Source organism: Gymnogyps californianus, chromosome 11, assembly GCF_018139145.2.
Source record: "Gymnogyps californianus isolate 813 chromosome 11, ASM1813914v2, whole genome shotgun sequence".
NCBI classification, from domain to species: Eukaryota; Metazoa; Chordata; class Aves; order Accipitriformes; family Cathartidae; genus Gymnogyps; species Gymnogyps californianus.
The window spans coordinates 4,485,206-4,505,738 of NC_059481.1; the positions used below are offsets into that span (position 1 = coordinate 4,485,206).

At 40.2% G+C, this 20,533-nt stretch overlaps 1 protein-coding gene across 1 annotated transcript in view; it reads left to right on the forward strand.

Annotated features, from left to right (window-relative positions):
* Window positions 1-20,533, forward strand: part of DAPK2 (death associated protein kinase 2) — a 40,832-nt gene that overhangs the window by 10,481 nt on the left and 9,818 nt on the right. The window contains exons 3-5 of the mRNA XM_050903669.1: window positions 9,495-9,716; window positions 17,062-17,200; window positions 20,354-20,483. Of these exons, the coding sequence (XP_050759626.1) occupies window positions 9,541-9,716; window positions 17,062-17,200; window positions 20,354-20,483 (445 nt within the window). The 5' untranslated portion in view covers window positions 9,495-9,540. The remainder of the gene's footprint in view (window positions 1-9,494; window positions 9,717-17,061; window positions 17,201-20,353; window positions 20,484-20,533) is intronic.

A 20,533-nucleotide genomic window follows, 5' to 3' on the forward strand; every position in this document is an offset into this window, starting at 1 on the left:
CTAAAATTAGATCTCTAAGCTGTGTTTTGGCTTCCTAAGCACAGGCAACCACATATGTGAATTACGTTGTTTGTCTTTGTTCGGGATAGGGTTTGTAATAGCAAATAAATCCTTTTAGGCTTGCATTCCCACAACTGAATGTCTTAAATGTGAAGAAAAAAGAACAAATACAAAATTCATGTTTTTATTCAAACTGTGAACACCTTCTTATATTGTGAAAGCTCATTTTTTCAGTTTTCCTGTAAGCTCCTTCTTACAGTAGGCTGTTGGTTTTTATGATATGGTGCCTTGCATATGTTGTTGTGCCCCAAATTGTGCTTTTAGATACATAGAGCATATTTTGGGTAGTGGGGAAGGATGCTGTGAGACTGAAACATTTACCCTACTCTTCTGTAGAAAGTCATCTTAAATCAGAATTGTGTATTCATAATTTGATATAAACATGAGTCAGAACCATCTACTTCTATCCCATGGATACAACTGCTCTTTTCAAGGCTGGCATGGTTTGACCCCAGCCGGCAACTAAGCACCACGCAGCCGCTCCCCCTTCCCTCCTCCCAGTGGGGTGGGGAGGAGGATCAGGGAAAAAAAAGTCAAACTTGTGGGTTGAAATAAGAACAGTTTAATAACTACAGTAAAATAAAATACACTACTAACTAATAATAATAATATAATAATTGTAATGAAAAGGAATATAACAAAAAAAGAGAAATAAAACCCAAGAAAAGAGAAGTGATGCACAATGCAATTGCTTACCACCTGCTGACTGATGCCCCAGCAGCAATCCCCCTTCCCAGCCAACTCCCCCCAGTTTATATACTGAGCATGACATTCCATGGTATGGAATAGCCCTTTGGCTAGTTCGGGTCAGCTGCCCCGGCTCTGCTCCCTCCCAGCTCCTTGCACACCTGCTTGCTGGCAGAGCATGGGAAACTGAAAAATCCTTAACTTAAGATAAGTGCTACTTAGCAACAACTAAAACATCAGCGTGTTATCAATAGTGTTCTCACCCTAAATCCAAAACACAGCACTGTACCAGCTACTAAGAAGAAAACTAACTCTGTCCCAGCCGAAACCAGGACAAAGGTATTGCTGTAAGGTAGATGGATGAAGTGACATGCCTGAGGCAGCCCCACTTTCTGATCGAGCTGAGCTCAGCACCTAGGTGTTTCTGTTTTCCTCAGTATGTGGGGAGGAAGCAGTTTAAACAGGATCACTCAAAAATGTGAAAGTTCTTCAGTGGGTCTTTTACTTTCCCAGTGTCTAATATAATTCTGAATTGCAATCAGGCTTGAGTTTTGTTGTCTTCCTACATTGTATGGCTTTGAGACTTCTGGTGTGGGAAGTTTCCTTCAAGGCCCTTACATTGTGCGGAATGTAATTATACTGTTAAAACCAGCTGGCTGGCATACCAACCGTAGTTTCTTTAACTCAGCTTCAATCTTGAGAGAAGTGCACATCCGAGCAAGAACTGAAGTAGACTAGGAGGAGCTTGGTGTAACCTTGTTAAAACATAATAAGCAACAACAAAACATGTGAGGGAGGAGAAGATCAAGGGGAATGGAAGGTCATCTCCATTTCCCTTAAAAGCATTTGTTCGTGTCCACTCTAGTTTAATGAACTTTTCCATGTGGTGCAGCAATACCACGGGTCGATGTCAGTTTTGCCACGTTCATACTGCTGTAGCTTGGTGTACTTTAGATCACTATTTTCTGTTCTTCTCAAATGGAAAGAGGAAACTTTCACCTTTTTTTGACTTTTCACCTCCCTACACCTGCTGTAGGTCAAAACCAACATCAGAAAAGAATAATAGAGATTTACGGCACCATTCAAGTAAAAAAACTGTGTGGAGAAAGTATTGCTGTGTTTTGCTCTGTGCAATAGGCGATGATTGCACCCTTCCAACAGCCTGGCCGTATACTGCTGGCATTGCTGAGCCGAGCGGCTTCTCATTGCAAACTCCAGTCTCAAGCAAACACATCCCAAATTGGAAACAAAAGGAATCCCAACTAAATGCTCAGATCCACAACTGAGTTTGGAGGTGCTCCATGAAAAGAAGGGGTAAACTATCTTGCTTTTGCGGTAGTCTGCATGTGCATCTAGGCAGTTAAAAGACTGGTTGAGATGCTGTTAGGTTTTATTTTAGTTTCCTTTCTGGTCATGTATTCTTGTTCAGGAACACCTAGTGAATAAAAATATGAATGATTGTAATTGTAATTCTGATGATGTCTAGAGACATGAAATTAATTTGTAGGTCCAGCTGTATGCTTACCCCTTATAATTTTATATTATTTTTCCAGTAGCATTACCGATATTTTACAGACTGGGAAATTAAGTACAGAAAGACTAAGGTGTTGTTTTCCATCAAGTGTGTAGGAACCTAACTACCGTTAAAGTCAGTGGGAGATTGCTGCCTAAAATCCCTTGCAAATCTGTTCCAAATTGTCCTGGGAATTGAGTGTCACCTCTTGACTGGCAGAATGCTAGAGCACTGTCCTTTTCCAGGTTCACTTACTTTTTAAAGAACGCCTTGAAAACATATTTCAGTGCAAAGTGTATCTGTCAACATGTCAACATTCTAACGTATCATCTATTTTATGGGAATTTCAAGTTTTAACAACTACCAAAAAAAAAAAAAAAAAAAATCCTCCTTTTTAGAATTCTTTAATGAATGGAATTAAGATGAATATGGACAGAACATCAAGAAATAGATTGAACATGCAATATGTTTGGTATTTGGACAAGAAATGGTTTGCTCTTCTCAAATGACAGACAGAATCAGCTTCTTGGCTTCTCCCCACTCTGGCCTCAGAGAGCCTGACTGGGGTCAGGTAACTTGTACTGTCGTCTCAGTATTTTGTTTACATATTTTCAGTGTTTCATGACAGCTAGTCAGTGATGTGATGTTTCTGGAATATCAGAGGAAGATTCGTATAAACCCATACCTATACAAACAGTTGCTTGAAGGCTCTCTTTATTCTAATGCTCCGTAGCAATACCACTGTTACACATTGAGGCATTCAAAACGGACAGGCTGCACTTCTGTCATTCTCTCAAGTCAAATTCTGCCGCAGAGCATTACCCTCCAGAACCAGTATTAAAAATAACTTCTTCCTCTTTTTTCAAAGTTTATCCTGTTATTCTGGATTGTCCAGTTTCTCTCTTCCCCACATCCTTTCCACATCCTCTCCTGAACTGCACAACAATTAAATAAGCTGTACTTGTGCTCCTCTAAAGCGTGCTTCTGAAACTAGACTCCAAAACCACCCAGTAATATTGTCTCGATGTTCTTATTCAGTGACGAATCTCCTGGATGATAGTAGCAATGCGAATAATAGGTTGTCTTCATTACTAGGATAAATTCCCTTATTAATGATGGACGAATTTGATGTTGTACCTAATTATATTATAAATGACAGGTTGCAGCTGCTATTGTTTATACTCTTGAGCTTTTACCACGATTGAGGACAGCCTATGTTGAATCTGTGACAAGGCTTTTGTACAACTGTCCAAAATATTTCTGAAAGGGAACAAACTTCATTTCTTTAAAAAAATAAAAAAATTAGGAAGTGTCAGCCTCTGAGCTTATGTTGTGTGTGTTGTAAATACTGGTGTTTATGATCCAACTCATCTTCACTTCAGCGATATGCTAAAACCCATGAATTTTGGCAAAGTCGTTTGGCTGAAATTTGGATATCTGAGCTGCGAAATTTAGTTTCAAGTCTAAGATCAGCCACAGACTCCCCTTGTAAAATTAAGTAAATGGTTTAATTTCTCAGTGCTGTCAACTCAGGTGTCAGAGAGACATACTTTCCTTTCTTCTACTTTTTTCCTAGCCTAGATCGAAAGTTTTGGGAAGCTGACGGTGGTTAATTCTGATGTGCTGAATGCAAATGCATTAGGAGGTGCAGAGATGCTGTTGTCTTGGTCCTTGACTTTACAAGCTCTGTAATTAACAAGAAATCCAAAGTGTGTCTGACTGATTGTAAAATACCAGTGAGACAGCCTCTTTTTTTCATAGCTGTATGGGCCTCCACATGAACTATTCATTGTGTCTGGTAGAAAAGTAGAGCAATGTGCTACCCCTTTAACACTCGTTCAAAGACTTTTCTCCCTGCCTGTCCCTTCTCCAGGCTTTAGGTCTTCTTTTAGCGTGCTTCAGTGTATCAGTGCTTGGCAAAGCATTGGGCTGCTTGCGTGGAGAGATACTCCAGCTGCTGCTTTATGATGGCAGTCTTTAAGGTGGTCGGAAAACACTTTAGCATTACCCTGTGATGCTTTAATAAAGACCCTGGAAACTCAGGAACAAGCACGGGCAAAGCAAATGCATGCTGCAGCAAGTAGGGAAAGGGGTAAGTGTGTGTTACGGACAGTATCGTGGGTAATTACATTGTAACTGTCTTAAATGTCCTAGGCTAAGAAATTGTGCATTGGTGTTTTTCATGGTGGCTTGCAACCTCTTCTACTTACTCACAAACTGTCTCAGTAAAGCCTGTCTGCAAAAGCCTGTTTTTAAGGGATAAAGGAAATGGCATAAAGACTGGGACAAGAGCAGGTAGAGTGTGAGTTTGTGGGTACACATACAGTAGGGAAATAGTAGATTACAAGGGAATGGGTATTGTGATAAACAATTGTCCCGGGCTGTAAGTATGTAAAAGGAGAAGACAGGAATTCCTATGCTATGTCATTATTATTTTTCTAAGCTTTTAAGTAAACAAAAGTGTACAAAATCCACAGTATCACTGGACTTTTTAAATGCAAAAGTGACTGTGTTCATTCCTATAATCAGCACTCATAAAATAATATTTTCTCCCTGAACTTCGCTGGCAAAATATATGTCCCTGGAGAGAATTCAAGGAAGCAAACACAGCAATATTAGTACAACATCTCGTTAGAAAGTCTGAACCAAACAAGATATATGTCTTGCAAAAAATGAGCAAACAAACAAAAAAACCGTGAAACCCACGATGTTTTGCACAAACAGCTCTCAGCACTACAGAACAAATTCTTTTAGCAGAATGTTTAAGGCAAGTTTGGGCATTTTGTAGCAGGAATTCCATTCTCTTAAGTTCTCTAGGGTTTACATGTAATGATAAAATCAGGAGGCAGAAATACGAATGGATTTGACAAATGGCTGCAGTCTCAATACCACTTGTGATTGATTATTCCTAAAGGGATAAGTACACTTGTCCCATCCGTTCCTACCTTTCTCCTGAGAAGTGTTTAGGTTACGTATGAAAATGAAAACCAAAAAGAAGTACTTCAGGCTGTCTGGCATTGTTTGAACGCTTTGAAATGAGAGGCTGCCTCTGCCATGGAGTGTTAGCTTTTGAGAGCAAGCGAGCACCAAGTCACAGCCTTAATTTTTAATTTCTTTGCCTTTGTAGGTTTAAGACAGACTCCAGCCAGCAGTCTCTGTTAATGAAGCACTAAGTACATTGTATAATTATAAGGTTCTGAATATAACTGCTGTGTATACTGCATAATTTAAGTTCCAACTGTACTTGCATCTCTCATTTACCAAGCCAGTGAAGGATATAATAATAATGAAAACAATAATAGCTCAGTGTTTCTACAGTGTAGCCATGGGGGGTTGCACTTAATGAGTGTGTTTGTGATTCTTATAAAGAGATCCTCGCTGATAAAATCACAGTAGCTAAGGTTAAGGTTATCTGTAAGATGAGTCTTTTCCTTGCAAGTCTGGATATAATGCCCTGACTAAGGAAATGTCTGATACTAAACATGTATTCTGGGACTGGAGACCTGCCAATTTTTGCAGAGTGAGATCTCAGACATACAGTGCATTGTGGCAGGGGAGAACAGGGCTGCTCCTGGGTACAAAAAGGAGCTCACTGTCTTGTTTTGTCTGTTTGTAAAGTAGTTGAACATCAGCAGAGATTCATGAATGTGACGAGACAAAGGCTTGAGTAAGATAGTTCTTTTGGTGGTAGGATCTTGCATATCTGTTAGGCTTTACACATGCCAGGCAGGGGTAACTATTTGACTGCACTCTTCTCAGAGGCTTCCCTGCCTTATTTATTAGCTGACTGTGGCTTCCTGGCCATATAGCTTCCTAGAACTTTAAAATTTATTTCTGCTCCTTGGTGGAAATGCAGTGAAATATTTTTGATGTTTTTTGCAAAAGTATGATTCTATCAAATATTCATTGATAAAGCCTGAGCCTTTTCTGACTAAGGAATGCTTGGTAGGATATGGAGTACACATGGTAGACTTAAAGTTTCCATGTTTTTCATTCCAATTACTATGAAAAGGGTGGAGCATGGATTTGAGCTGGGGTTCCTTGCCTCTAAATCACCGAGATTCTGCAGATATCAGCCAACAGCCTCTTCTTGCTTACCCCCCCCGCCCTTTGATACAAGTTGCCAAAACAAAAGGCAGCTTCCATGAAGCAATAGTTTTAGCCAAACTTTGTTTAACTAAAGTCCTATTCTGTCTTTACAGCTTGCCAGTTTTTCATCTCACTGTTATCACAAGATGCGTTGTACACTTAAACAGAGCAGACTGAAGTGCATGACCTTATCCATAGGCTCAATTCTCCAGCTATCTGGTGTGCTTCACCGCTATGGTAGGGTTTGTAACAGTACATACATGGCCTGTTTGCAAGGTGGATTCCGTGGTCTTTTCTTTTTCTTTCCCTCTGCCAAAAGGGAGTTTGATAACTCCCTCCTGTAATCTAGCAATGGAAAAATAAATAACAAGAAGTAACCATCAGCTTACAGTTTCTGGCAGAGGAGGTTTATGGTGGTAATAAACTGTTCTTGCTACTTGAAATTGCAGATGTACTCAGGTGGGCTATGACTAGGGCCTTTAACTAGTGTTCAAACAAAAGTAGTCAACTTTTCCTTCCATTCATACTCTTGTAGATTTTATTGCAGAGGTATTGCTCCAGGACTTGTCAGCAGCAGCCTGCCATCAGACTTATCAAACACAATCTCCGAATGCTGCTACTAGGGTAATTTTCCTTGGCAGTTGTTCTTGCCACTACAACACTTCCCTACTAGCTCCTTGTTTTCCACCAGCTCAAATTCAGCGTTCCATTTCATTATGTACTTTACACATCATTATGTCCAGGTCTGCACTAATAGTTAGTTATGGAAAGGTAAAGTAATAAAAAATTCTGAAGTACCATTAGGTACAAGCAAGTTAATCAGAACATACATATTTGTTTAAAAATGAGTGTAGTTTTATTTTAGTATTTTGTATGAAAGTTATTGAAGTCACTGAATCAGTGAAAATACTGGGCTTCCTATTGAGCAATGAGAGAGCAGTAAGTGAATGAAACTCATCCTGAATGGAATGGACTGACCTCATTTATGTTTGGACCGACTTAAGCTTACGTCAAGACCAAATGTTCTTACTCCTCATTGTTAGTTGAGCTGGAGGTGCTTGAGCTAGGAGAGCAGTGAGTCTGCATCAGTTTTGTTTGAAAGAATTAATATCAGTGGGTTTTGTGCTTTAACCTAGGTTTTCTCTTTTTTAAACCTGTCAGTTTTTGAGTTTCAGTTTTTTAAGATCTAAGGAAAACTTGAGAATTGGAGTATGTTTGTGTCCAAACAAGGCAACTTTGCATGAATTCTGTGAAAAATCTTTATCCTAACTTGATTTTAGTAAAGACTAGTTGAAGTTTAGAGTTTGTGATGAAACCTCAAGCCATACAAGTTTCACATAACTTCAGACTAACAAGTATTTAGATATCTTCATTAATCAACCTAAGGAGTTAATATATATTTAAATCTATATGCCCACCACTCTTTGCCTAATTTGAGTATTACAAATTTAAATCAAACCTGAAAAGCTACAGGTGTTTAATTAAATCTGTGGAGTGATCCTTCATGAAAAGAGATGTGTTTCTGTTTAAGTGTGATTTTTTTGTCTGCTTTTCGGAGTCACTTTGGACAAGAGCCTATTACATTGCATGGCACAGCACTGGTTGTTCTTAATATTTCTGTTACAGTAGCAGCAAACTGAGATAGACACCTTTGTGCTAAGTAGTGTACAAATATCCATAGGCATACTGTGTGGAAGAAAGTTTCTTCCCTGTTTTGCTGAGGGGGCAAAAGTGAATTGCTAAAGAGTATACAGTACATTTATGGCAGAATTCAGGTTGCTCAAATCCCTTGAGTACTTTAGCTACAGACCATCCTTTTCCCTTAATTTTTGTAAGGTAGAAGTAGCTCTCTTAACATGCCCTGTGTAGACTAAATGCAAACACACGGTAATAGTTTATGATTTAATTTCCTTGTTTGTATGTCTGTGATGACTTCAGTGTGATTAAGGATTTCTAAGATACAACACCGTTGTCTTTGTCCCTTCCAAATGGGATGAGCAAAAGAATCCTCTGAATAATCACTGTTTCATTCCACATTCTTGCCTTACGTAGAATTTGTGTTACTCAAATCCTGCTTTAGCTGCAGACCACCTTTCTTTCTTAATTTTGATGAGACATCCCTCAGCTTGATTACAGTTATTTTTTCAGAAGACAATTGAGAAGGAGGGAACATCAACTCTGTGGAGATGGTGCCTTCTCTAAGTTCAAACAGTGCCTCTCAAGAGCATGATAAAGAAAGAAAAGCTCACACAAAGAAGAAGAAAGCAGGGTCACCTGCTTTCCTATTGAAGAGTCAGTAACAACTTTCATCTTGAAAGGTTTCCAAGACTGACATAAGGCTGCAATCTGCAGGATTACTGTTATTTGAGTTAATCATCTGACCTCCAAGTGTTTCCCTCTTAGGAGATATGGGGGAAATACTACAGTTGGACTGGAATATCTTACTTTAGGAGCCACACTGAGGAAAATTTTATTGGCAAATGGCAGCTACATGCCTTTTAAACTTCAATGCAGCCACTTTACTGTTTGGTACACTGGGAAATTCTTTATCCTTGGAATGCAGTGAGAAAGCTGCACTTACTCTAGTTACGTTTACAGCTAAATTATCAAGTGAAGTGCAGAAATATGAATAAACCATTCTCTTATTTGAAAATTGGTTACTGGAGGCCAGTTCTACATTTCCAAAGGATTATCAATCCTTGGAGTTCTTTTCTGAGAGATTATCCTCAAGGGAAATACTTTAATGCATGCATGTCCTTTCAGAACATCCAGTGGTGTGTTGCGGACTTGAATGCCTTAAGCATTACCCAGTGAAGGAGTGGTAACTTGAACCTTTTGAGACAGATCTTATTCATTTAAACATGAACTGTTTTTTTAGAGATTGTAACATCTGTCCTCCCTTCTTGTCAGACACTGCTTGGTTTTGCTAAATTTCAGACACAGCAGGAGGCTACCTTGTTATGCTCTAGTGACTTTAACTGCAGAATTCTGACAGTCCTCACCATTGTACCAAGAACAAGCTTGTATGGTTAGCAGTGTTGCTCAGGCATTGCAGGATCAAGCTTTGTATACAAATGGCTTATTTGGGAAGCTGTGATTATATGAAAGCTTTAAAAGAATTTTTGTTATCTTCTTGTTCTTGCAGTGGCCAGTTTGCTATAGTGAAGAAATGTCGAGAAAAAAGCACTGGTATGGAGTATGCTGCTAAGTTCATTAAAAAACGTCAGAGTCGGGCCAGCCGTCGTGGAGTGAGACGTGAGGAAATTGAACGGGAGGTTACTATTCTGCAGCAGATTCTGCATGCCAACATCATCAAGTTGCATGACATCTATGAGAACAAGACAGATGTGGTCCTCATCCTTGAGCTGTGAGTAAGGGGACTTCCTGTCCTCTGGGGTAGGATGAGGTAAATAGGAACCGGAAAGGGCTGCAGAGACTGCCAGAACATAGAGGCACTGTTAAAATGGAGCTGTTGTGTTCTCATGCCTCAGATCTGGGCAGAAGAATTGAATGAGGTTGCTGGTAAACAGGCCCCCCAGTTCATCCATGTGCCCTGGGGATACAGGTGCACCTTAACATCGGCTGAGCCCATTGTTACTGAGCCAGGGAGTGTTGTCAACTTGAAAACAGTTTACTAACAGAGGGATTACCTCATGTCTGCCTAGTGCTGCCCTGACGTGAACCTTGGAGGAAGCACAAATGGCCACTGAATGCTCATTTCATTTTTCTTTCTACTTTCATCTCTTCCAATGCATGTGAAGCCATCAAGTCCTCTGCAAAATTTGCAGCCATTCTCACTACTCCCGTATTTTCCTCATTTAGAGGAGACTAGGGGAAAAGAGGGGAGGAGGGCGAGGGAAGAGGTTTTTTTAATCCTAGACTTTGACTATCAAGGATGAATAGCAGCAGGGTGGGAGTGAAGAAGAGCTGCCCACTCTTTTCTTGTTCCACCATGTGATGGGGGAAAACCCTTGCTATTTAGGTCATGCTGACAAGTGAACCTCCCAACCAGGGGATCTGTGGACTGCTGTAGCCTCACCACTGCATTGTGACCCATTGGATAGCCAGGCTGCTGGTTTAGGATGACTGCCCTAAACCATATATTGGCTATGTAATGCAAACTGGTTTGTGCTGTTTAAGAAGAGATTTAAAACCAGCTAGCAGCAGTTTCTCCGTCTGGGCTGAGGGGACAACGGCTTGTTCTGTGGAACCTGTGCATGTCCCTGCCTGGAACAATAAATGCACAACCCAGGGAAGCTGGAAGTATGGTCAGGAATCATCTTAACAAAGCCTTGGCTAAGGAGCCTTTGCTTAGTTGGAACATGAGTTTGCATTTCAGGGAGTCACCTTTGATGCTTTTGTCTGTATTTAATCTTATTGACTGAAAGGAATTGAGAAAACCTGGCTAATAGGTGTTTACTATGTAGAGAAATGCCGGTTTATTAGAATAGGAAGCAGTATCAAAATTGCCAGTCTCTACAATAGCTATTAAATTACCTGTGTGAATTCTGTTTGGCTGCTTGTTTCATCAACCTAGAAGTACTACATCCCAAAGACATCAGCTATTTCTTACACCCTATTGCCCTTCCTGTATGTTTGATGGAACTGAGGTGAAACATTTGAGACAGATGCAGACCATAGACTAATAATGTAATCTCTTATAACACAACTTGCATTGAACGTGTTCTGCCTCTTTCAGCTGCCTGGCTTGAGATTCTTGAAGTCTGCCATTTGGACAGACATGCCTGACCATGTTTTGGAAAGCTGTCGTATCATTTTAACAGTGTTTCAGAGTCGTCATGTTTTGGGGATTGCATGCAGGGGTTGGTTATGTGACGTTAATCTGAAATGTGTGTGGAGAGTAAAGTTTACAGAGTCACTTCAGTGCTGATACTAATGTATGTGTGAAAGTGTTTCTTCAGTTTTGTAAAACATAGTGTAATGTAGAAAGACGCTAACAAATAAAGAGGAATCGGAGGTTGATTTTTTTAAAGAAGAAATAGCTCTTTCCAGCCTGGCTAGGAGAGCTTTGCTCTGTGTAGATAGCATTTTTGCCTCCTGGCCTTGCAACCCAATACAAATCAAAATGACATTGAAAAAGTTATTCCTGTTTATGTGACTTCAGCTTGTATTGGTAAAGTAGAGGTTTTGTGAGAAGGGACTGGTGATATCCCAAAAGAACAAAGAGTTGCTGTTGCAGAGCTAGAGCAGGACACAGACCAGCTGCAGCAGTTTTCATGATTGCTAGTGTGCAATACCAACAGAAGATTATTAGAGTAACTGATCTATCAGATAGACTGAATATACTGAAGTGTTAGATGCTGCAGGAAATTGTCGTCACTTTAGGTAGGTCATGTAATTCATTTCAGCTTCCCCTGCTCGCCCCAGGGATGCAAATTCTTCACTGTGAAGTCGGGAGGGGAACTAAGTTGCGTGCTGCTGTTTGGCTTTCTGTTCTCGGTGCTATTTGCATATTAGATTTGACCTGTAGTGGCTGGGAGGTCACAGGAAGATAAGTTGCGCCTCTGCATTGCATCTGCAGCTGAATGCTGTAAAACATTTGGATGTCCCCAAATTTAATAGTGTTGCTGTCAATGTGTTAGTTTGAGAATCATTTCAAGAAAACTTTGCAGTTGCCTAATGTCAAGTATTGAGTAAAAAAAATAATCTGCCATGGTAAAATTATTTCACTTTTTCAAGAAATGAAAAAGGGGAGGCACCAAGTGGCTGGGTCTCTTTATACCCAAACTTATACTGGGATATATTAGTGCATGTGCAGATTTATATCTGTGTGTATTTGTGGGGCTTAGCCTTCCTGATCTCCACTGAGAACCAGGGGAAACCTGAACACTGTCACACAAAGCAGAGAGTTGAATTGTGTGCTTGTACTCATCAGAGCCAGGAATGGAAGTAGCTCTTCTAATAAATGGAGCTTTTCTGGTCAGGATGTATGGTCTTGGCCTAAGGGGATGAAATTTGTCATGTAGTGAAGGAAGACAGACATCAATTTAAGCTTTTTTGGGCTGTGTCCTGCTCTTTTGTGGAATCAATACCACCTAGTTTTCAAAGCTCTGAGTCTTAGAGGAGCTGTGCAGAAGATGACATATCCTTTATCTGTCAATTCATGGTACTAAAGTAAAGCTGTAAGCAAGGAGACACCCTGAGGTCATCTACTTCCTACAAATTTTAGGTGATGAGTAAATGATGCAATTTTTCTGTATCTATAAATCAGGAAATGCAGAGACACTATGGCTGAAGTTATGTAGACCATATGTTCCCTAGGGCACCTGGCTCAACCTTGTGTATGTAATGCAGGCAATGAGGCTTTGATCCCTGAGTGAGATGAAATAACCACTAGCTTTCCAGGAGAGCCAGCATTTAGGCCAGGGAGCATTCCTGAAGATTAATGTGACTGCTGGCAGATGGCATATGAGTGATGATAAGCATCTGTTAATTTTTAAGTATATGTCTATGGCCAAATGTTGGTCTCTGTAGCCATGCACTGGAAGTCAGGAAAGGAGCTTGCTTTTTCTGACTGGGCTAAAACCACCTTTGTGCTAAAACAACCTCCCATTTCATTACCTTCTGCTTTTTCCTGCCCTCAAATGGCCTGATACATTTTGTGTGTCCTGTTGTCAGGCTGTAGCTTATTGCACTTCTAAAAGGCTGGATGCAACAGAGTTTCGACCTGATTAAGGCCACTGCATTCAGCTGCTGTATACAAATTGAGGATGATGATAATTGCTAATAAAGATAATTAAATTCTCTCTATAAACAGATGATGTCTCCTCCTGACACTGTGATATCAGAGTCTCATAATCCCTGCAGTTTATCAAAATAAGCATTACAGCACCTGGCCAATTAATCTTACATTAAGCTACAGTGGACTTCAGCTTCAAAAGAATGTCCCCAATATTCTTGATTAATTGAAGAAGCTACCCTGATGTTTAAAAGAGGCTTTGGCTAAAATGTTGACCCTCTCCCAAACTCACTGTGCTGACACAGGCAAGACTATCTCCTCTTCACACAGGGGTTGATTCTACAGGTGCTGTTTCTTCTGTTCAAGAGCAGGAAGAGCATTGCCAAGTCCACTGCTGTTAAGTGCAGTTTGGCAGGTACACAGTTTGCCCTTCCTTGTGCACGTTGTTCAGGGATATGCTTTCCACAGCTTTCTGTGACGTTGCTGTTCTCTGTCTCTTGGGCCCTGCCTTGAGGCTGCTTTGTCCAAACAAAAGCAGCCTAAAGGCAGGTTTGATTGATACGTCAGTCTCCTCTACTGGTACGTGTCAAGGTTGTGTACACAAAATAAACAGCTGTTACCAAGAAGTAAGGCAGCATTGTGGTTTGTCTTTTATTGGACTTTGAAGGAAGAGCAAAGGTATCATTTGCTTGCTGCTTTGTTTGCCGTGGGAATAAGGTGACATGGTAAAAAGGAAAGAGATGGAACCAGAGGACAGAATTTTTCTGTAACCTAAGGTCCTTTGAGAAAGGAGCGTTTGCTCTTTTACAGGTGGTGACGATTTAAAAAACACACGTCCCTGGATGTTCAAATGTAACTTGTAGTGCAGTTATGAGTGTTTCACTGCAAAGGAGTTAGTGCTGAACTGCTTTTTTTCTGGGATTCCATAATGGCTGGCTTTTGGGATTGCTAGTCTCTTCTGCCTGAGGGTTTCTCTGAGTTCAGGTGTATGACTTGGATAAGAATAATCCTGCACTAAACTGCTTACCACTCTCTTTGTACAATATACTCAAACCTGTTTTTAAAGCCTGAGTGTTTTTTAATGAGAAATCATCACATCTCTTCTACTGAATTTTCCTTTAGATTACTCTTGTAAGATCTCTGCAGTTTAGGCTAATATCTTAGGCTATACCACAAGAGATGGGAGATTAATGGACTGTTTTTAATGTATGCTGATCTCTGACCTTCAGAAGATGAAATGCTCATGTAGTTGTTGTAAGGGGGAGTCTTTTGCTGATAATGTAACAGAGGGACTTCAGACTCCCTGAATCTTTTTTTAGTTTCCTTTTTTATTTTTATGTTGTATTCCGTACCTTGGAAGTCCCCACTGCCTAGCCTGATTCAAGGTTAGTGTGAACTAGAGAGAAGAGGGAAAATACAGCAAGGAGCTAGCAGATAAATCTCCTGTGATCCTTGTTCTTGCGGGCTGTACAGTTTCTTTAGTGATGCCTTAGGGGTAGCTGGTTGTCCAGGATGTTGCTGAGGTTGCCTTTGGGGCAAAATCCCTGGTGTGCCCTGAGCAGCTAACTCAACTGTTTTAAGTGACCACTCTTGGGGGCAGCAAGAGAGAAAGGGAATTAAGTACCTCCAGTCTGCGCAGCTGAACAATTTTCTGACATTCCTTTGTGTAGCAAAGGAGATTCCTCAGAAGAAAGTTGCCAGTCTCCTCCAGGCAGGAAGGTATCCTCTAACATCCTTAGCACAGTCCTCTGTGCCAGGGGAAGGTGAGGGCAACGGCTTTTACAAAGTAGCTCAGCTTGTGTGCTCTCCTTGAGGAGTATCTTCTTTTGCTGGGGTTGGAGAAGCAGAGACTGGGCTACATGGGCTGTTGGCCTGGCCGAGAGAGAACTTTTTTATTCTTAGTCCTGATTAAAGAGTCCACCTTAAGGAACAATCACCAAGGAGATTTTACAGGGTAAAACAGGAAGAGAGAATAGTGTGCCTACATGGTTAAATTCCAGAAAAGTACAAGAAAGTATCCCGGTACAGCTGGCTTCCTGATGACCGGGCCATAGTGCCTGCCAGAGGTGATTGCTTAAGTGCAGTTTGAATAGAAATCATTAAGGAAATGGGACTTGCCTGCTCTCTGTACACAGAGTTCACCAAGAGACTACCAGGTTTTACTTACAGATTTCTTTACTGGCTTGTCACAGTCAGCTGTAGTAATTTTTAAACTAATGAACCAAGGCCCCTAAACCTACTACAATACAAAAAGGAGACAGTGTTCCCTGGCTCCTGAAATGCACAGGGTAAAACAAAACCTGTCTGGCAAGGCTGATGGTAGTTCTGAGACCCTTGGTATGTGTCACCTAAAAAGAAAATCAGAGATCAAATAAGAGTCTCACAGGCTGAGTAACTGAGATTAATAGGAAGGAGAAGGCGGCAGCCAGAGACAGCAGTTGCCACATACTCCTGGGTCATACAAGCTTATTTTTGTTTGCCAGCCATTTAGTTGTAACAATTAAAGCATAAAGTGACTTCTGCCCAGGTGAAGTGAGGTGACTTCTGCCCAGGTGAAGTGTCCTGCCTCATGTTGCTTAGAAAGTTTCTGACTATGTGGGAGCTGCAAAAAAATATCCAGTAATCAATGCTCGTCAATAGGCCCTGTGTCTCTGCCTTTGGAACAGCAAGGTATGCTGTCACCCACAGCAACAGTAGAAGCTAAGAAATAAGCCCAACGTCTTTGTGGCTTTTGACACGTTGTTCTTGTTTGCAGTTGACTTTTCCTTGCAGTTTTTGTAGCTGTTCACAATAGTTTGCTCCGAAAGAGGCAGAGTAGGGAATCACCATCTTGTCACCACCAATGTTGTGTAGGAGCCTGGGGTCAGAGGAATGATTGCACAAAAGACAGCGTGATCTGCAGTGCACAGTGTGATCTAACTTGTCTGTGAGTCACAGCACTTAGTTAACTCAAAGCATTTGAACCTGCCAGTTCTTTTACAGGTATTCCATCAGACAACAGGGCCAAAAGCTTGTTTTCCAAAATGACTGTTGGATCTCTCAGGTCTTGTGCTTGCACTCTGAGTGGTGAGCACAGATGGGTACACCTGAGCCCAAGAATAACAACTGCTTTGTGGGTGCCCCCAACAGTAAATTTGAATGAGAATAAATCAGTAATATCAATGACAGTGTGAACTGGAAACAATAAATGTAAGCATAATTATGAATAATGGCAAACAACGCCAAATTCACTATCTAGATCATCTTGTTTCATAATACATAGAAAAATAGCACTGGAGCTCTCAGTACAAGGCACAAAAATGAAAATAGAAGTCTTATGTACTAAATAGGCATGGAATGTATTTCAATTTTGATGTGAAAACTCATAGTAACTAATAGCACTTCTTTGATTTGGGAAAACAATTTTAGGTACCTTCCGACCTGCTACAATCTGCTTCTTAAAAATTCAGCACAAAATAAATGCTTCTCTGTCAGTTATGTCAGGCAAGAATCTGTATTAGAACAGTGTAATGGCTGTTCTGGAAAGAAAAGAGATTCTGTTGGCAGATCTTATTGCCTCATGTTTCTGATGGCAACCGATAAGAGAAGTAATTCTTTAACAGTTGTTGACTATTACAACTTGTTCTATTTCCTCTGTCTCATCCAAAATGAAAATGTTGAAAAATAGCAGTTGAAGTGGTTAACATCAAAGTCTACCTATTGAAATATGTACGTGTCTGTGGATTCATCAAACAATGTACCTTTTTTTGGTCCTTTATAATCCTTGATGTATCAAACCTTGCAACATCAATGAATTAGGGAAAGCTAGTCCTTAATTTACAGGGGAGAGAGCTGAAGCCAAAAGGAAATCTTGGCACACCTGGGACCAGAACACAAAACTCTAGATTGTCTGCAAGAGTGGCCTTTTTCTACCTGTATGGAGGTTTTTTACTACTTTAGTTTTCTGTGCTTACGTTTATTTTATGTCTTACAGTGCAGTAGATAACAGGATGTTTTCTGGTGTGTTTTGCAGGGTTTCTGGAGGAGAACTTTTTGACTTCCTCGCACAGAAGGAGTCTTTGAGTGAAGAGGAAGCAACCAGATTCATCAAGCAGATTTTGGATGGTGTGAATTACCTTCACTCGAAGAAAATTGCTCACTTCGATTTAAAGGTAAAGATGCTGATTTAGACTTATTGTTGTTTTTTAATTACGGACTGTACCTTCTACAATTTGTTAGATATCTGTATTTGATAACATGCCTAAAATAATAGGTAAGACCATTTTAAATGCACTTCACAGCTGAGTGCTCCAAGGAAGACCATCTCCTCTATCAGGCCTGTGGTAACTTTTGGATGGGCTTATATATTTACTGACTGAGAAAAAGAAACTGTAAGTCTTCATCCTTCAGCTGTTTGTGTTTGTGGTACCATCCAAAGCATACTGTTTTAAAAAAATAATAATAAAAAATTAGAATGATGTACAGAAGAAATGCATTTTTGGGAAGAGGAGAGCCAGGTCCGGCTACAAACAACTGTTGCTGCTTCCAATCCCCACTGTGTTTAGAGTTACATGTGTTCTCCAGAGCAGTTTGGTTAACAGAAAGACTTCTTGCTTTTTTAGCTGCTTAGGGCCTTGAAAGCACATCACACAGAGCTCTCTTCCTACCATATCAGGTGCCATCTATAGCTTTGGTCCTTGATTTTGGTATCAGTACAACTGGCTTAGACAATACAGAAGAGACTGTCTCTCTCTCCTTTTGATTGTGGCCTACCTAGGTGAACATGCTTTTCTGAAGCTAGGAGTCTGTTGTCCTTGGGAATGAAACTCTTGAGACCAGAAGAAAGTGCTTTCTCAGTAGCAGACTCACAGCTACGGAACTGGCTGCCTCACATTGCTGCTTCCAGAAATACATTCAAAATGCACTTATCCCCTAGGAGAAAGTAGAATAAAACAGAGGTGGGGACTGTTTTAAAATGAAGGAAAAAGGAAGAAACTCTACTGCTAGATTACATGTTCCTTGTCCTAACTTTAAATCCAGGTTAGTTTATTACTAATAACGTGTGTGCTATAGATAGACTCCTCCCAGATTCTCAGGTTATATATGCTGATTCCTTGTGCTAAATGTGTGCCTAATGCTGTCTCCGTCTTAAATTGCTTGGTCTTGAGTCAGTGTTAATGGCATATATGTAGTTGTTGCAAATCACATCTAACCTAAGAAACTGGTTAGCATGCTACCATCCAAATCTTCATGGGGTACACATGAAAAAGCATAGGAGATGTGGGAACATATGAAGGATGTGCACTTGATTTTGAAGTTACTACATGAATCCAGATGCCAAAGACCGAGAGTTTTCACTGTGTATTAGAAAACAATGTAATATCCAGTGGCATGAAATAATTGCAAGAATATAGGTGCAACTTTTTCTATATCAATTTCTAGCTACTAATTTTGGTATTTAATACCGGTAATGTCAGGTGGTCAATGAAGATGTTACAAGAAATGCAAGATAGAAATCAGAAAGGATAAGTAAAGAATCATTTCACTGATAGTGAATATCAAATGACCTAAAACATTCACAGGATAACTCTCCTGGGTTTTATAGGACTGGGTTTGGAGTTTTGCTAGTGTTAAATTAGATATGTATTTTTAAGCAGTGATCTGATTAGATAGAGGATGATTCATAATTATCTCGTCACTTGACAGGGCTCCATCGATTGCAGTGGAGCTACAGTGACTTACACCACCTAAGGAGTAAAACAGTCCAAGAGGTAGTGACTGTGACTTCTTGCCATTTCAGTCTGTTCTGTCTGCTCTAAGCAAGCTTACATCATGTATCTGTGGTGAACACATATGCCCTAGATCCATGGAAGAAAAACAGACTTGTTAGCTTGAGGCTAAAATATTCTTGGTCCAATGACTATGACAATAAATTATTCATATGCTCTCTTTCCCAGTGCTGCTCTGACTGAGAGTATGTGTTAGCAGGAGCTGCTTCCACATTAGGATCTGCTGTGAAAAGGCCAGGCAGCTGCCAGCAGGGAATCAAACTGGCTCACTGTTGCTCTTGAGTTTATGATTAAGTTATGACAAATTAATGCATTAAAGCTCTTCATGGGAGATAAATTGAATCCATAGTTTACTCTGAAACCTGTGAAATAGGGCCATGGTAGGGAGTAACTAAGCCTGAGAAATTTAGTTGAAGAAATAAGTTTATGAAATACCTGTTATATCTGGTAAAGAAAGTCAAAGTCTGTGGTTAAAAAAGTTAGCTTTAATTTTGCAATTCTAGCTTTGGGTTTTCCAGACAACGCTGTGAGAAATGCTACATGTTCTTTTAATAGCTTGGTATCATATATGAGCTAGGACCTCTGATCCCAACTCTTTCCATTTTCTGGACGGTTCAGATGGTAAATCCTAGATCTTTCCTGACCTTGTTGTTGCAGCTGTGAATTTAGTCTCATAGAGAAGAGCATTTTCGTTCCCTAAGTAGGTTCAGATGTGACTGGAATCCCTTGAGAAGCATTTAATAAGACATCTTCCAGTGGGTTACAATACAGTATAGGGACAACTGGGCAGAAATAGTGAGGTTTCCCAGTGTAAATTCCAAGAACAGATCAGTAAAATTGCTGTCAGTCAAAATATTCAGTGGTGCAGCTCTCCCTCAGAATGAAGCAATGGCACTCTGTCTCTGCACCAGGTATCGGCACTGCTTCAGCTACCTGCTAGCTGCTGTTACGTGTGCACCGATTGTTGTAACTGAGGCAAATCCATGGGGTCAGGGGTGACATCTTCCCAGGAGGCCCTGTGGGCCAGGGATATATTTTCTGTTTTAAGCGGGGACAAGATAAAGTGAGCTTCCACTTCGTGTTATATCACAATGCTGCTGGGCTGATAATCTAGTGGCATATCTTGTCAGATTAGGGAACTACATACAGTTGTGTGAAAAACTTCTGTCTCATTGTGAAAACAAGGGTATCTTGTTTTCATCCTGGCGATAGCCACCATTAAGAAAATAAGTTTAGGAGTGCTAACAGGAAGATAGAGAAAGGCAGATTTTGCATGAGATAAAATTAAAGGAGTGAAAGTATTACTCTTATTAGATTTGCTTTGCTTTTATGAAGTTCTGGTCCATTCAATGATGTCAAATTTCATAGCTGTCATCCCTTTATCAAAAGAATGAATTGTAAATGGTTAGGCACAGGTATGTGTTTCTTGTTTTACAGTGTTGTATATGTGAAAGAAAAAAAAGCACTTGAGAACTTTGTCACTTTCCCAAGATACTAATATTACAATACCAAAGATCTATCTTTTCTTATTTTTAGCCTGAAAACATTATGCTTCTAGACAAGAATATCACTATTCCACACATCAAACTCATTGACTTTGGCCTGGCTCACAAAATAGAAGATGGAGTTGAATTTAAAAACATTTTTGGAACTCCAGAATTTGTAGGTGAGTGAGTGATCTGTTCCTTTGTCTTGTATTGCAAGTTCCATGAGGAA